Below are 18,063 nucleotides of genomic sequence, written 5' to 3' on the forward strand. Positions count from 1 at the left end.
ACTTTAAGTCATGATATCACAATTAAAATAAATGGATTCACATTTTATTGTATGATTTTTGTCTAAATCTAAATTTTGCTTGGTGGTGATGGTGACACTACTTGGACCACATCCTTATCTCTACTTTGCCTTAATTATTTTTCAGATAGAATGACATGCTTTTTATTCCCTAGGGCTACTTTCATATGCCATTCTCCTACCTATACCTCCTGAGTAGTTGGGATTAGTAAAGGCATGATTTGGCATGCTCAGCAGAATTGAGTTATGGAGAATCAAAAAGATTAAAAATGATGAAAATTAAAAGATAATAGTAAGGGAAAGCAAGAGAAGGCAACAATTACTTTAAAAATTGAATTAGTTTTATTCCTATTACTAACTAAATCACCAAATAACAAACTCTGATTTAGGTCATTTACCTGATTATATTTTTGACCACTTCCCTTATTTAATCGTCCTGAAATACAAGCCAAAGAAAAATCTTTGACAAAATCCCTAAGTTTCTTCTCCAGAGTCTGTCTTTGCAAAATAAATCCTTGAATCTTTTTTATTTTACTTTATTAAGTAGTAGTTCTTTCAGAAGTGTGTTCCTTGTTCTTTTGATTATGCTTGCTTTTATAATACTTCTTTCCTCATGTTCTGTTCAAAGTTGGGAAGTGCAATGCATGAGACCTTGCATGAAAACAGTCTAGAGCTCACATCTGCTGGAACCTAGGTCATCTGGAGGATTGGCTAAAAGGTTTTCAAGGTCTAGAAGAAAAATACTGTGTTATCTTCTACTAATTCATATAATTTATTTTGCCAGTCAAGTCTCATTCAACCTTATTCTTCCCCAACTGAATGCATGTACATCAAAATAGATGATCAATTTGGTGAATTATCTGCAGTGAACTAGAAATTCTTTTAATCAAACAGATGTCTGGGCCAAGAGTTTGGCTTAGTGGTAGAGTGCTTTTCTAGCATGCACAAAGATCTGGGTTCGATTCCTTGGTACCACATATATAGAAAAAAGCCAGAAGTGGTGATGTGGCTTACATGCTAGAGCTCTAGCCTTGAGAAAAGCCAAGGACCGTACTCAGACCTTGAGTTCAAGGCCCAGGACTGGAAAGAAAAAAAAACCCAAAGGATGTTAATACCAACTGAAGGAACAAGCTGGAGAAATATGGGATCAGACCACAGGTAAGTTGGAACAACTGGTTTAAGATTACACTAGACATTGTAATGCCAAGAGTTTTCCTTGCATCAATGTAAAGGCTGTGTATATGTGCATATACATGTGTGTCCATAAATAGAAAAAGAGAATTATACTTCAGAAAAATTGAATGTATGTATTATGCTTTAGTTGCTCTAACTTAATATATTATTTATGTATTTAGATTAAGGAGACATCAAAACAAAGAATACATATAAGTCTAATTAGGAAACTATCTAGTACATGACCTAGGTTTTGAAAGGGAAGGAAGGCATTCAGAAATGCCTTTTGCAATGGAGACTGAATGTATACGTGTGACAGAATGTGTCTATTACCTTCTGTCCAATTATTGAACTTAAAACTTGCCAGATTAACCCAGAAATATCTGCCAATTTTAGTCTCTTTAAAGTAATTATTAAGTGCTTTAAATAAGCTTTTCAAGACAAATCTATGCAATAGTTCCAAAAATATCTATTTTAAGATATTGTTTTCCTTACATAGTAAGATCCTGGCTCATTTTATAGGATGTCTTTGTTGTTGGGGGGGTGGGTGTTTGAACTCACGTCCTCATACTTGCTAGGTGGGTACTCCACTGCTGAACCATACATCCAGCACTTTTATGTGTTAGCTGTTTTGAGATTAGTACCTAGTTTTTATGTCCAAAACTGCACTTGGACCATGATCATCTTAATTTTTCTTTTTTTTTCTTCTTTCAACATGGTGGGGCAGGGGGTGGGTACAAGCCCCTTATTGAAGCTGGGAGGAAGGGAGGGGTGGAAACTGAAGCAAAGACAGTAAACTCTGGCATCCTTGACAGGGTAAGCCATTCCCTGACCAATAATCCCTAATGATCCTTTTAATTTTTCTATCCTTGCTTCCATAGCAATGATATCAGACTCATACGAGCATGCTTGTTTATTCCACTGAGGTGGAGTGTCGAGAACAATTTGCTCTGGCTGGCTTTGAGCTACAATCTTCTGAATCAGTCTCAGGAGTAGGAAGGATGAGACATGAGTCAGTACACCCAGCTTATAGATTTCTATTTTAACTGGTGTCATAAAAAAGGATTATGTTGCATAAAATAACTTTGGCATTTAATCACAATAGCAAATATTAATAAATTCTGAATTTAAGTTTTCTGAGTTTCAGCTTAATCGAAGGAATACATTTAAAGCACTGCATTATTATTTTTTCATATAGAGTTCTGGAACATTTTGGCCTTTTCAACCTCATTCAACAACTATTATGTTTCTCCCTTTTCCATGCCCTATGAGATACAAAGAAATAGACTAGGACTGGAATAGGTCAGTATTTTAAACATACTGAACTGAAGAGCCTGCTTTAGAATTACATTTTGGCCAATTTTATAACCTGAGTTTATTCTCATTTGTGACATTCTGTTACCATAGAAACATACCATAAATATCTGATTTCAATTTCTTTACTCCTTCGGGGGTTATTCATTTAATCTTCTTGTATGTCCATTTAACATAAGAAAAGTCTAGACATACAATAAATCATCTTGAGGCTTAGTTACATTTAGAAATAAGTGAAGTAACTATTGGCAAGTCCTGCACAGTATCCACAGCATGTTCTTTTTCTTCTTTAATTGCTTGAACTGCACAAAGGGACTTAAATATCAAATGTATACTCAAAGAAAATAAAAGTTTGAGTCATACTATCTGGATTTTTTTCTAAATGATTGAGTAGGAGGCAGTTAGTACTTCTGTGATTCGGAAAGCGAACGTGACCAGTTCCATTGCATGGCTCTGGTGTGTAAGGACAGTACCAGTGTAGTTTACAGTGCCTTTTGCAGAAGAGTTCTTTGATCTAGGAGGCATGCTGATCATAAATGACATTCGTTTTGACATGACAAGGCTTTGGCATTGTAAAGAAGAATGAACTGTTGAAGTTGGCATTGATAACCAAGGAAAAAATTAATGATGTAGTCCTTGACCTCTTGGAAAAGCAAGGCAGTTTCAAAAACACAATTATACGTTCGGTCATTCACACAAATGCATCGCTCCCCCTTCCAAGTAGAATGAAAGAGACTGTTTAAATAAGAACCAAGGAACTGCTTCTCTTTTGTTCTGACAACACACATTGTCTAGTAATGCTTGAGAGTAGATGTCTGAAAGTGCAATGGCATATGGAAAATAATACAAACCATGCACCTTCAAGTTTACAAATAACATTAATTCCTGCTGTGGACATGAGAAATGGAAGTTGCCCTTACCAGTTGCCTTCATAGTATCTGAGAGACTTGCTGCTTTCTTTGTAAGTAGATGAAAATTGAAAATGTACCTTTATTAGCTGAAGATCCATCTGAATTCAGAACCAAGGAACTGGCAGTTTTACAGGTTTGACAACCATGTCCTTTTGTAAACGTGCATCATTCTTGCTGCAAAGGCCAGGAGTTCTTACAGCTGGGCTTTTAATTAGGTCTCTAGGGGGGTCAAGGAGAGGATGTTGGCTATGCCTGAGAGAATTTAATGGCAAGATGCAACTCTCTGTGAATAAGTGTCAAAAAAATAATAAAAGTTAAGGAGGAAGAATTTTTTAGTGGCTCTTCTTTGAATCAACTTTCCAATTTCTGATGTAATTTTAAAAGTAAAGAAGAAAATATTATTAAGTATCTGGTATAAAAGTCCTCCTATAAAATAAGCCAGATTCACAGAGATAAAGACTGCATTTTTAAAAATTCTCATATATGAATGTTAAGTGTAAAAGAAAAACATAGATGTAAACATACACAGAATCTGATTGGAGTGTGCATGCACACATGCACATTGGTGTGATTATATAATGTGGACTGGTTGGGGGGTTGAGTGAGAACATTAGAAGATTAAACCAAATAAGTGCACCTGTGAATAAAGCTGCAGCATAATAGTGATAACTGGGGAAAAAAAAGAGTATTGGAGGAGGAAAGTCTGATTGAAATGCTGTGTGCACAAGTGATATGCCATAGTGAGACCTCACAATTAACAATCACTAAAATAAGTGAATGAGGGGAATGTAAAATGAGCCCTGCTTAAGGTAAAGGAGGTAGTGGGAATGAGGAGGGTAATTGAAGAGAGAAACAGGTGAATATGGTCAAAACAGTTTCTGGGCATTTGTGAAAATGGAGAAACAAAGGATGGAAAGATTGGTGTCAAAAGGAGGGCTGGGAAGACCAGCAAGAGGGATGGAGACAATGGATGTGATTAAGGTTCATGGAAATGGTATGATCAAGGTCCATGGTGTATGTATATATGAAATTAATTGGACAACTAATTGATGGTAATTTAAAGAAGGTAAAAAAAGAAAACTTTTGCATTATATATTCTTAAGATTTGTTTTTCAAAATGATCAAACTCTATCTCCATAACAATGTTTGTATAATTACTTAATAATAATTTTTAAAGTAAGGATCAACTAAAACTTCCAATAATACCATAATGAATATTGAGGACTCTCTGGGGAGAAACTGGAACTCTGACATATTGCCGTGCTGTCAAAAATAGTACAAAATTATACATATATGCCCTGAAATTTGCTAGAAATGCTAAAGATGCTAATATGTGTGCATTCCTTAGTGCATCAATTCTATTCCAATGTATGCACTAATGAAAATAAATGCATATGTTTACTAGAAAACTTGGGTAAGTATGCTGCTGGCAGCTGCATTCAAAACAAATGTTTCTTGGGCCGGGAGTTTGGCCTAGTGGTAGAGTGCTTGCCTAGCATGCACGAATACCCGGGTTCGATTCCTCGGTACCATATACAAGAAAAAAAGTTGGAAGTGGTGCTGCGGCTCAAGTGGTAGAGCTCTGGCCTTGAGAAAGTCCAAGGGCAGTGCTCAGGCCCTGAGCCCAAGCCCAAGACTGGCAGAAAAACAAACAAACAAACAAAAAAACCCCCAAATGTTTCTAAAATATATTTTTGAAAAAATATATGGGTCAGGAGCATGGTCTAGTGGTAAGAGTTCTTGTCTAGCAGGCACAAAGCATTGGGTTTGGTTTTTTGGTACCACATACACAGAAAAAAGGATGAGTGGTGCACTGGCTTGAATGGTATAGGGAACAGAGGGATAGCCTTGAGAATGCCCAAGGACAGCGCTCAGGCCCTGAGTTCAAGCCCCAGGACTGGCAATCTATATCGATGTCGATATAGATATTATCATTTCTGGAACAAATTAGTCCCCAGATTATAGAGTTAGTCAAAGTCAAGATTATTCTCTCCTAAATACAGAAAGTATTAGTAGAAACTAACTGTACATAATGTGAAAGACAGCAAAGGCTTTGTAATCATAATCTTACCATCTGCTTTGTTCCCATCTTCCATTAGGAATTTCACAATATTGAAGAATCCTTTCGCAGATGGGAGATGAAGTGGCCTGTCTCCAACTTCACCGCCTACATTTACATCAACACCAAATTTCAAAAGAAAGCGTGTTATCTCATGGATCCATTTATTTGAAATTAGTATAGAAATCCAAGCAATATTGCCAAACTTTTGACAACAAAATGCCATTAAGGCTTTATTTTAGATTATTTTTATCAGACCATAATAGAAACTTCTTACTCAACCTACTTGGATCACATAAATCCAAAGTCCGAAATAAGAGCAGTTCCAGGGTTGATTAATACAACAGTTTAATAACATTATCAAAACTAAATTTGTTGTATCATTTAGTTCTACAATCCTCATGGGAGCAAGAGAATAGTAACAGCTCCAATCAAAATATAGCATGGAGTAAGAAACTACTACTTTTTGGAATATGGGATAAACATAAATATCTTCTTCCTTCTACCTCTTCATCCTTTTCTTCCTCTTCATCCTCATCTTCCTTCTCTTCCTCTTCCTCCTTTTCTTCTTCCTCCTCTTTTTCTACCTTCTTTCTTTTCTCCTTATAAAGTGGTTTCCACTATCACCTTGGTCTGTATTAAGTAATTGGTTGCTCAATTAATACCCTTGCAAGAGGAAAGATTTGCTGAATACCTTGATGTAACTATGATGTAAAACATAGTATCTAGAAAGCTGAAACAGATCTTTCAATATAACTAGAAAGAAAGTTAACAGTGGAATAAAAATCAAACACATGTGGCATGAAGTAGTAATTGTCAGCATGACAATTTTTCATACTTGACCTACAGTGCCTCTGCTGATTCTATTATATATAATGAATGCTTTAAATTTAGAAGCCATACAATATATTGGTTTAGGAGTTAAGGTAAAACAAAAACACGTAAGGTCCACAATAAGTTATCCCTAGAATTATAAACTGATTCATAATAAATGTGGATTTTGAGAAAATGAGCTAATCTCATCCTGTGTCATTACAGATAAAAAAAATAATAAGATTCAGGGAGCCAATTGGTTTGAGATGACTGTATAATATCTGACATATAAGTTTTCTGTATTTATTGGTGAATTGAGACATTGTCCAGTATTACTGCATTATACAATATTATTGAGAAGCTGGGAGCAGACAGGAAGAAATTTTGAGATGAATATGTATAGATGTTTATTTATTTGAAATAGGGAAGGGAAGGGTAAAAAGAAGTTGATTGGGAGGGAGTGGGGGAGGGAAATGGGGACAAAATCATGAGAATATTCAAGAAGTAATGCACCCACAACCTGACTGTAACATTATTCAGACGATAAAATTAAAAAAGAATACATTTTGAAATAAACAAAAAGAAAATCTCTACCAATTGTTTTGGCTTTTAAATTTTACTGTTTTCATTTTTTCATATATTTTTTATTGTAATTAATAGAAGGGTTACATTATATTCGCCAGATAGAAGGTCCATTAATTCACATACATTGATACCCTTTTCTGATGTCTTGGTCCCCATTCCCCTCCCCACCACATCCACCCCTCATCTTGTTTTCCCCCCTTCCCTATCCAATTTCAAATAACCAAATACAAATACATCCAATATATCAGATAACAAAGTGAGATACTGTAACAATATGAGATAAGCAAGGGACAGCAAAAGAGATGAGAGATAACATAGTACATTAAGGAATACAATCACTCATTATATGGCTTTTGTTTCTCTATTCTAGAGGTCTTATCATTTAGCGTCATACTGTATGGCCTTATGTATGTCCTTGTTTGTGGACAATTGGGTAAATGCCTAGTAGTGGAATTGCTGAGTCATAGGAGAGCTCTATGTTTAGTCTTTTAAGAAACTGCCATACTGCTTTCCATAGTGGTTGAATGAGTTTGCACTCCCACCAACAGTGTAGTAGTGATCCCTCCTGGCCAACTCCCCTCCAGCATCTGTTCTTATTACTTTTCTTGATCCTGGCCATTCTAACTGGAGTGAGGTGGAATCTTAGAGTTGTTTTGATTTGCATTTCTTTTATGACCAGAGATGTTGAGCATTTCTTCATGTGTCTATATGCCATTTTTGTTTCTTGTTCAGAGAAGACTCTCTTTAAGTCTTTGGCCCATCTTTTAATGGGATGGTTGTTTCTTTGGAGATTAGTTTTGGAGTGATTCAATTTTTTGAATTGTTGATATATGTAAGATTTGAGGCCTTTGTGCGTTGTTTGGTTGGTGAAGATCTTCTCCCATTCTGTAGGCTTCCTAATTAATTTACTAGCTATGTCCTTTGCCATACAAAAGCTCTGCAGTTTAATGCAGTCCCACTTATCCAGACTTTCTCTGACTTGTGATTCTTGGTCCTCATTAAGAAAATTTCAACCCGTGACAAGGAGGGCTAGTGTGTCTCCTATTTCTTCTTGTAAAGTTTTCAGTGTGTTGGCTTTTACCTCTAGGTCTTTGATCAATTTGGAGTTAATTCTAGTGCAGGGTGACAAAGAAAGATCCAACTTTAGTTTTCTGCAGGTGCTTAACCAGTTCTGCCAGCACAAATTGTTGAAGAGGCTGTCTTTCTTCCATTCTATTTTTTTGGCTCCCTTGTCAAAGATTAGGTGACCATAGGTCTGTGGTTTAGTATCTGGGTCCTCAGTTCTATTTCATTGGTCTTCAGGCCTATTCTTGTGCCAGTACCAAGCTGTTTTGATAATTATAGCTCTGTAATAGAGTCTAAAGTTTGGTATTGAAATTCCTCCAGCGCTGTTCTTTCTGCTAAGAAGTGCTTTCGCTATATGGGGTCTTTTATTATGCCATATGAAACTTTGGATTGCCTCTTCTATTTCTTTAAAGAATGACATTGGGATATTGATGGATATTGTGTTCCATTTGTAGATAGCCCTTGGCAAGATTGCTATTTTCATGATGTTGATTCTTCCAGTCCAGGAACATGGGAGGTTTTTCCATTTCCTCAGTTCTACTTTAATTTCCTTTTTCAGGGTTTTAAAGTTTTCATCAAAAAGGTCCTTTATATTCTTGGTTAAGGTCATTCCTAGGTACTTTATGCATATTTCCTTTGAGGCTATTGTAAAAGGAGTTGCTTTCCTGATTGTTGCCTCATTCCTCTCACTGTTGGCATAGAGGAAGGCAGTTGATTTTTGAGGGTTAATTTTATACCCTGTTACCCTTCCAAAATTTTGAATCAGCTCAAGGAGCTTGGAAGTGGAGTCTATAGGATTCTGTAAATACACAGTCATGTCATCTGCAAAGAGGAAAAGTTTTACTTCCTCTTTCCCTATTTGGATCCCCTTATGCTTGCTTCTTGCCTTATTGCACTGGCTAGGAATTCTAATACTATGTTAAAGAGGAGTGGAGAGAGTGGGCATCCTTGTCTTGTTCCTGATTTTAGAGGAATTGGCTTTAGCTTTTCACCATTAAGTATAATGCTAGCTGTGGGTTTGTCATACACAGCCTTTATTATACTGAGGAATGTTCCATGGATTCCTAGTTTCTCCAAAGCTTTTAGCATAAAGGGGTGTTGGATCTTGTCAAATGCCTTTTCTGCATCTATTGAGTCAATCGTATGATTTTTGTCCTTGCTCCTGTTGATGTGTTGAATTATATTAATTGATTTGCGTCTGTTGAACCAGCTTTGCCTCCCTGTGATGAATCCTGTTTGATCATAGTGTATAATTTTTTGATAAGTTGTTATAGACGGTTGACCAGTATTTTGTTGAGAAGTTTTGCATCGATGTTCATCAAAGAAATGGCTCTATAGTTCTCTTTCTTTGATGAATCTGTCTGGTTCAATTTCATTGAAGAGCTTAAGGAGTATTGGTTTGAGCTCTGCTTTGAAGACCTTATAGAATTCAGCTGTGAATCCACCTGGCCCTGGGCTTTTCTTAGGTGGAAGGTCTCTTATTGTGGTTTCTATTTCAGATCTTGAAATAGGCCTGTTTAGTTGGGTTAGTTCTTCTTGGTTCAGTTTGTGTATGTTAATATTGGCTAGATTTCTTCTAGATTCTCAAATTTGTTGGCATAAAGGTTAGAAAGAACATGGGAAAATAAAGGAACAATGGAATTAGCAATTTTCCTGGTGGTGTTTCAGATAAATATGGAATTCTTTAAGTCATTTGCATGTATAATTATGGACATTCAAGTATTTTCCCCAATTCTCTGCCCTGAGAATTTCAAACTCATTTTAGTGAACTTACTAAGGTAAAACATGAGCGTATGTGAGTTTAAAGTCATCAGTTAAGGAAGTACTGATATGTGGCCTGGTCACTGGGGTACGAACACAGAAGTGAGCTCAAGGTCTAGAAATATTTTGACTCTCCTCTTCCATAGTCAATAAATAGGACTTGTGTAGAAACTTCTCTAAAATATGAAAACACTAGATAAAAATTCTAGGCAGAATACTACCAGGGTAGGTTATGGGGAAATTGTTTCCTCTCAAATGTTTGAGCTGAGAGCAAGGATTCTGAAATCTGGTTTCTGTTTTTAGCTAGGTCACTTGGAATAAGTTATCTGACCTTCTATTTCTTCATTGCATCATTCTAAACACGGAATAATAACAGTTCTATTCTTGGAGCTGTAATCATTAAAGAAGTCATTACATATACAACTCTTAATAAAGTGCTTAAAACTTATTAACTCTTTGTAAAAGTAGTGAAGCCAATAAGGAATCTGAACATTTTAGTCTTCTTCTGACTTAAAGGCAGATCAAGCTTATATCAGAGATATCAGACCAACAGAAGTTTACTTTCTAGAACCTTGCACTCCCAAGCAGATATTTCCACTTACAGAGACTCCATAAATTCTGATTATGTGACTTTATAATGGATAGATTTAAATTATCTCTGAAATCGATTGTCTATTAAGCACTATTATTACATACCTAGGAAATATTGCTCTTGGTACAAAACAGCCATTCTTCCATTTTAAAATAAGTAAATAAACCAATGGCTGGGAACATGGAGCATTAGGCACATTTATATATCAAGAGTACCATTCTCTTTGTCAGCATATTTTAGTAAATGACAATAGCTTCCATAAATTACTTATGTGCTGCCTTCATATACAGAAAGTGAGTCCCTTATCATAAAAAGGCCATCCACATTTTAGCATAATTTTATGACTGTGACTGTATTTTCAAGGAAAGTAAATAAATTCAGCTCCCTACCCAACATGCATAGAGGCTCTTTATCTTTCTGCTGGGTTACAAGGTTAATCACCAAAGAAGATGACTTTACACACAGCATGCTTTGGATATATTTTGTGCATGCTGAAGTCAGAAAAGTATGGGCTTTTTCCATCACATGGGCTTTTGGATCCTGCACTTTCAAATCTACTTTCAGTGACTGGCTCTCCAGTGCACTTTAGTGCACTTTGAGCAACACATAAATGAAATGAGCAATCTCTTCTAGCTGTAGGTCATGCTTTACAGGTCTGAGAGTGCCCAGGCATATGCCAGTGAGCATAAGAAAAAAGTCACAACAACTAGAGCAGCACAAGGACAAAACAAAATGGTTAGTTTTCAACTTGGAACCCCCAGGCAGTACTGTGGTATAACCCCAGGAAGTTAAAAACCGTTTAATTCTATTGAGTGCACCTAGGGAGAAAGCAAGGTAAAATGAAAGCAGTATGTCAAAAACAATAGTTGTATTTGGTTATCTAATTATATTTTTATTTCTGTTTTGTTTTTACTTTCCTGAGAATAATTAGATGGCAGCATGTGACGGTGACATACATATAGTCTTTCTGAATGTTAGGATGTAAATTAGTGGAATTTGGAGTAAGAATATATTCCTCTGAATTTTGACTTGACTACTATATTTATAAAAAAAAAATGCAAATGCCTGGCCAGGTGTGGTGGCTCATGCCTGTAATCCTAGCTAGTTGGGAGGCTAAGATCTGAGGATTAAGGTTCAAAGCCAGCCTGGCTAATACAAAGCTATGAGACTGTTATCTCCTATTAATCACTAGAAAAGGGGAAGTGGGGCCTTGAGCTGAACATCTCAGGGACAGCACCCAGGCCAGAGTTCAAGCCTCATGATATCCCCCTTTCCCCACCCCCAAATACAGATGCCTGGGTCTGTATTATTTTCATTGGGTAGAAAGCAATTGGAAGGGATGCTTTGCCCAAATGAATAAATGTGTTTGAGGATTCCACAGACTGGAGTAAATATTCCATTTTTTTCTTTCTATTAGTCTTCTGTCTCTGACAGGATACCTGACCTGCCTGATTTTCATATGAATTACTGGAAAGAAGAAGAAAATTGTAGATAATTTTACCTTTTGAAAATAAATAAACAAAAATAATGTTTCCTCAGAAAGCTTGAATTTCCTTGCTTCTCAGCTTCTATAACTTATCTGGATTCATTAGCTTATACCCTCATACCCCATCAGGTTAGTCTCTGGTTTCTATTGTTTTATCTAATACTCATTCAGATTATACTCTCACTTCTAAGGATCCTCTTAAATGTTCAGGCCTAACATACAATCAATGATAACCCCCCACCTTGAAATTCTTAATTTGAGCGCAGCTGCAAAGTGTCTTGTATAGTAACATTTACTGGTTCCATCTATTTTTTTTTTTGCCAGTCCTGGGCTTGAGCTCAGGGCCTGAGCACTGTCCTTGGACTTTCTCAAGGCTAGAGCTCTACCAATTGAGCCTCAGCACCACTTCTGGCTTTTTTCTATGTATGTGGTACTGAGGAATCGAACCCGGGTCTTCATGCATGCTAGGCAAGCACTTTAACCACTAGGCCAAACTCCCGGCCCCTGGTTCCATCTATTTTGACCATGTACATATTTCAGGGGGCATTTTTTGAGCTACCGAATCCCTTAAGAGTAGAAAGAAATAAAATGGCCAAAAGACACCCTTGTTCAGAAAACTGTTGAAGGGGCCTTTATGATTTGTTTTGTTGTCATTGTCCTTTGCATAATCACAGCGACATCTATTGAACACAACCCCTCTAAGAAAGATCCTTTTAATACCTTTCCTTTTTATAGAAGGAGAAATTAAGTATAGAAGGCATCTATAACTTATAACTGATCATAAAGCTAGGTAGGGGTTTTCTAGTTTCAGGCTGATTCCCATAGCTGCACACAAATGAATGTATTCTTCTGCCCCCTTTGAGTACTTGATCACAAAAATAAATAGCACAGCAGTTGTAACACTCACATGGATCTATAAACACCTCAAGGGTGAAGCTGTGAGAATAGATACCAAACAATATGACAAAAGTCTGACACACTTAAACAGTCTCCCATATTCTGGAGGCCTCCATGTTAAACTTACCTGCTCATGCCCATGGTAAGCTGCAATGTGCAATGGAGTGAGCATTAACATTTGCTCCATGTTGCTCCATCAGCAGCCTAGAAAAAAACAAAAAAACTAGTAATAATAATAAGTAAAATTTAAAAAATAAAATAATGATATTTTGGCTATGGACTTTGCTTGGGAAATCTACAAATAAAACATTTCTTCACAAATAACAGTGTACCCTGTTGGTGGGAGTGCAAACTCATTCAACCACTATGGAAAGCAGTGTGGCAGTGCCTCAAAAGTCTAAACATAGAACTCCCCTATGACCCAGCAATTCCACTACTTGGCATTTACCCAACCATCCAGAAACAAGGACATACTAAATCCACTAGCACAACAATGTTCATTGCAGCACTATTCACCATAGCAAAGATATGGAACCAACCTAGATGTCCCTCAGTTGATGAGTGGATCAACAAGTTGTGGTATTTGTACACAATGGAATTCTATGCTGCTGTCAGAAAGAATGATATCGCCCCATTTGTTAGGAAATGGAAAGACTTAGAAAAAATCCTATTAAGTGAAGTAAGCCAGACTCAAAGGAACTTAGGCTCAATGGTTTCCCTCGTTCATCATAATCAGTAGAAACCTTGGGCTCTACTAGCAGAGATCTGCAATAGAGCAAAATCTTGATACATAAGGCCATATAGTATGAAGCTAATTGAAAGGACCTCCAGGATATTGAAACAAAAGCCATATAATGAATGATTGTTGTCCTTAATGTACTATGTTATCTCTCATCTCCTTTGCTGTCCCTTGGTTATCTCATATTGTTACAGTATCTCACTTTGTTATCTGATATATTGAATTTATTTGTATTTGGATATTTGAAATTTGATAGGGAAGGGGGGAAAACCAAGATGGGGGTTGGGGGGGAGGGAAATGGGTACCAAGACATGTGAAAGGGTATCAATGTATGTGAATTAATGCACCTTCTATCTGGCAAATATCATGTAACCCTTTTACTAATTACAATAAAAAAGGATAAAAAAAAATAAAAAAAACAAATAACAGTGTACCAATGGAAATCTATGCTGCTGTCAGAAAAAATGACATCACCCCATTTGTAAGGAAATGAAAAGACTTATAAAAATCATATTAAGTGAAGTAAGCCAGACTCAAAGGAACATAGGCTCAATGGCTTCCGTCATTTGTCATAATCAATAGAAACCTTGGACTCCGGGCCGGGAGTTTGGCCTAGTGGCTAAAGTGCTTGCCTAGCATGCATGAAGACCCAGGTTCAATTCCTTGGTACCACATATAGAAAAAAGCCGAAGTGGTGCTGAAGCTCAGGTAGTAGAGCTCTAGCCTTGAGAAAGTCCAAGGACAGTGCTCAAGCCCTGAGCTCAAGCCCAGGACTGGCAAAAAAAAAAAAAAAAGAAAAAAAAAAGAAACCTTGGACTCTCCTAGCAGAGATTTACAACAGAGCAAGACCTAGATTCGTAAGGCCATATAGGATCATGCTAAACAAAAGGACCTCCAGGACATAGAAACAAAAGCCATATAATGAGTGATTGTTTTCCTTAATTTACTATGTTATTTCTCCCTATGTTTTGCTGTCCCTTGGTTATCTCATATGGTTACAGTATTTTACCTTGTTATCTGATATATTGTATATATGTTTATTTGGTTATTTGAAATAGGATAGGGAAAGGGGGAAAACAAGATGAAGGGCAAGGGTGGGGGGAGGGAAATAGGGATCAAAACATGAGAAAGTGTATTGTGAAATAACGCAACTCCTCTATTAATTACAATAAAAATATATGAAAAAACAAAACAAATAACAGTGCACAATCCTTGACCAAGAGTCACATCTTGAAATAAAACTGTCTTCCACCTCCCTGCCCCAGAACTCTCTCCCAATATCTTCACATTTGCAAACTGATGGGTATTACTCTATCCCATTTCCCAGTACTCCTTTTAATAAATCCAGTGATATAGTCAAACTACACCCATTTTCCTATTTCTTCTTTTTTCTTTTATTTTTTTATTGTCTGGGTAATATATAGAGGGTTTACAGTTACATTTGTCAGGTAGTAGGTACATTACTTCTCATGCATTAAAACCCCTTCTCATGTTTTTGTCCTCATTTTCCTTTCTCCACTCTCTCCCAATCATCTTGTCCCTCTATCACCCCACAGTTTCTTATTTCTTCAAGGCTTTGCTCACATTATTTCCCCAAGGAGCAAGTGCCTTCTGTTCAGTGCAGAGATGTTGAAACCCCAGCTAAAATAGTACTTCCTCTGCATCTGTTGAACTGACATTAAATTTTCTTTCACTATAACTTGCATGTATAATCTATTTATGCATTTTAGAATATTTTTCTATTCATATATATGCCTTATTATTCCTTTTAAAAACTAGATTTGTGCACGTGTGTGTACACATGAACACACATGGTGCTCCTCAGACTTAAATTTAGGGCCTGGGCACTGAGCATTATTGTTCAGGGCCTAGTGCTCTACTGCTTGAATCATAGCTCCACTTATGGCTTTTTATTAGTACTTTCTTGGAGATTAGAGTCTCAGAGTCTTGGCTGACTGGGCTAGTTTTGAACTGCTATCATCCAATCTCAACCTCCTGAGTAGCTAGGATTTCAGGCATGAGTCACTGGTGCCTGGCTAAAACTCTGGATCATAGGTGAGCACTGGTGGCTCACACCTCTAATCCTAGCTACTCAGGAGGCTGAGATGTGAAGATTTCAGCCTGGTACAAGAAGTCTCTGAGATTCTTATCTCCAATGAATCACCAGAAAACCAGAAATGGTGCTGTGGCTCAAATGATAAGAGCACTAGCTTTGAGCTGAAGAGCTCAGGGACAGAGCCCAGGTTCAGAGTTCAAGCCTCATGACTGACAAAAAGAAAAAAAAAACTGCACATCATACTCATCCATATTGGGACTCTTGCAATGGAGTAGTAATCAAGAAACATCTGCTGAACAAACGAATGGAGATACAAGCAGGTAAAAATCATTGCAGCTAACTTGTCTAATTGTCTTGAAAACCATTGAAATTATAGAAATGAAAAAGAAATACCACGTTTTTACATTTTAAAGAAATGTAAAGGGCCGGGAGTTTGGCCTAGTGGTTAAAGTGCTTGCCTAGTATGCATGAAGACCCGGGTTCGATTCCTCGGCACCACATGCATAGAAAAAAGCCAGAAATGGTGCTGAGGCTCAAGTGGTAGAGCTCTAGCCTTGAGAAAGTCCAAGGACAGTGCTCAGACCCCGAGCTCAAGCCCAGGACTGGAAAAAAAAAAAAAGAAATGTAAAGAAGAAGACAATGAAAACCTAAGGGAATAGGGCAATGTTCAAAGTTATATAAAAAATAAATACCACCAGGTAAGGAAATCCAGTTTCTTGACTCAACTTTGTTTGATCCTCCAAAATTCCATATAATGCATATTCACTCAGCCATTTACTCATCACCTTGCATATTTATTCTCATGCTTCATTCAGTCACTAGGGTAGTGTTAGATGATTGGCAGATATAAAGGATAAGGAAGTCTTCTAGAATATTTAAAATCATTGGGGAACAGATATATTGAAATCTATACCTTTTCAGGACAATGTTTTTCTTACATTTAGGTATTGTGGACTAGTGATTAATAGAACATATACTGTGTGCAGTGAGTTGTTTTCCTAATAAAAATTGAATATACTCTGTATCATGCTCAAATACAAAATGTCAGGTGCTTCTACCCCATTTTAGAAGTGAAATAGCTGAGATTCAGGAGAGTACATGTAGGTTGGTTTGATTTCAAACATTGTTTCCATGAGGCTTCTTTGTGAGCATGATCTCATTAACACTAACCTTTAAATAAATGAATCACTGACTATTGAGTCAGTGATTTCTATCTAGGAAAAAGTAATCTGTCTATGGCAGTTCTATGGAATCAGTTTGGAAATGAACACCAGAGTCATTTCTATCAAATGTGTGGTATCTGAGGCTTCATGTGACTGGAAGTTGAGTCTTTGAAAAGAGGACACTTAACAAGGTAGATGGGGCTTTTAACTAAATAAAATATTAAACAGAAAAAATAAAGTGAATTTTTATTATACGAAGAACTCCAAAATATTAGCAGCTAGATAAAATTTCTTAAGCATAACTTAAGAAATTAACTTTTCTTGTAAAGATGATGTTTACTCTATAATAAACAGTTTTAAAGCATTTTTTTCTAAGTTTGCAGTTATCCAGTCACTCAGAAGGTCTTAACCTTTTTCTGAACATTCATTAATTGTGAAATATTGACTTTCTGAGAACCTGTCAAAATGTAAGTTTTAATGAAATCACACAGAGTCATTATTGAGCTGAGTTTTTTATAGTTTATTTCAAAATTCAAGGAAATATTTAACCATCCAGAGCAATGTACATTTGAATTTTAGGCTTTTACTTATATGAGTAGAATGTATCTATTCATTTTTATGAGTTTCAAAGTCATTATGAGGGAATATCTCCCAACATGGTTATGAGAACATAAAATATTAAGTTTACAAATATACCTGTTGTGTTGGATAAGAAAAATGCACACATATAGGAATTTAAATAAGTGAGAAATCACTTTTGTACCTTAATTACTATACGAAGCCCCTTAAAATCATAAACTGAGACATTATTAACTGTTATGGTAGGTACATGATAGGCATTCAATAACTGTTGACATAGAAGATATTCTGAATAAAAATAAAAAATGAAAGAAACTATCTACCACTAGGTAAAAAGGAATTTAAATATAAAATTAGGAATTGAGAAACATTCAATGAACATTTACTTTAAATTAGTCCTCAACAATTCCCAAGTGTTTGTACTATGCCTGGGATTTGTGACAAGAGTTTAGATATATTATTTCAATAACATGTTGTTTAAGAAAATTATACACCTTTTGTTCAAAGAAACCATAACAAAGGTGCTGCTAAGCCATAAATAAGGCTTGCAACATTAAGGGGCATGTTAATCTTATCTTAGTACTTAAGATCAAAAGCTGCATCTTTTTTAGACTTGTTTAATCAACAGAAATATCATTATTATTAAAGAATTATAATTCAAATATGCCTGTTATTGAAGGAAAACATTATAATGTTTTTCTATTTAAGCAGTTATTTTATCAACACAGAAAATGGATTAGAACTACAACTCTTTACTTTGATAGCAGAACAATCACTATGTGAATTATTTGCCTTTCACAGTTAATTTTATTTACCAGCTGACTTCTAATAAGACCTTTAAATTTCCAGCTT

General features: G+C 36.2%; 1 protein-coding gene across 1 annotated transcript in view; it reads right to left on the reverse strand.

Annotated features, from left to right (window-relative positions):
* Tnni3k (TNNI3 interacting kinase) overlaps positions 1–18,063 on the reverse strand; it is a 262,734-nt gene that overhangs the window by 160,145 nt on the left and 84,526 nt on the right. Inside the window, 2 exon segments of the mRNA XM_090333972.1 lie at positions 5,488–5,626; positions 12,802–12,865. Of these exon segments, the coding sequence (XP_090190098.1) occupies positions 5,488–5,626; positions 12,802–12,865 (203 nt within the window).

The sequence above is a fragment of the Megascapheus bottae genome, chromosome 6, assembly GCF_031878675.1.
Source record: "Megascapheus bottae isolate mThoBot1 chromosome 6, mThoBot2.hap1, whole genome shotgun sequence".
Taxonomy (NCBI): Eukaryota; Metazoa; Chordata; class Mammalia; order Rodentia; family Geomyidae; genus Megascapheus; species Megascapheus bottae.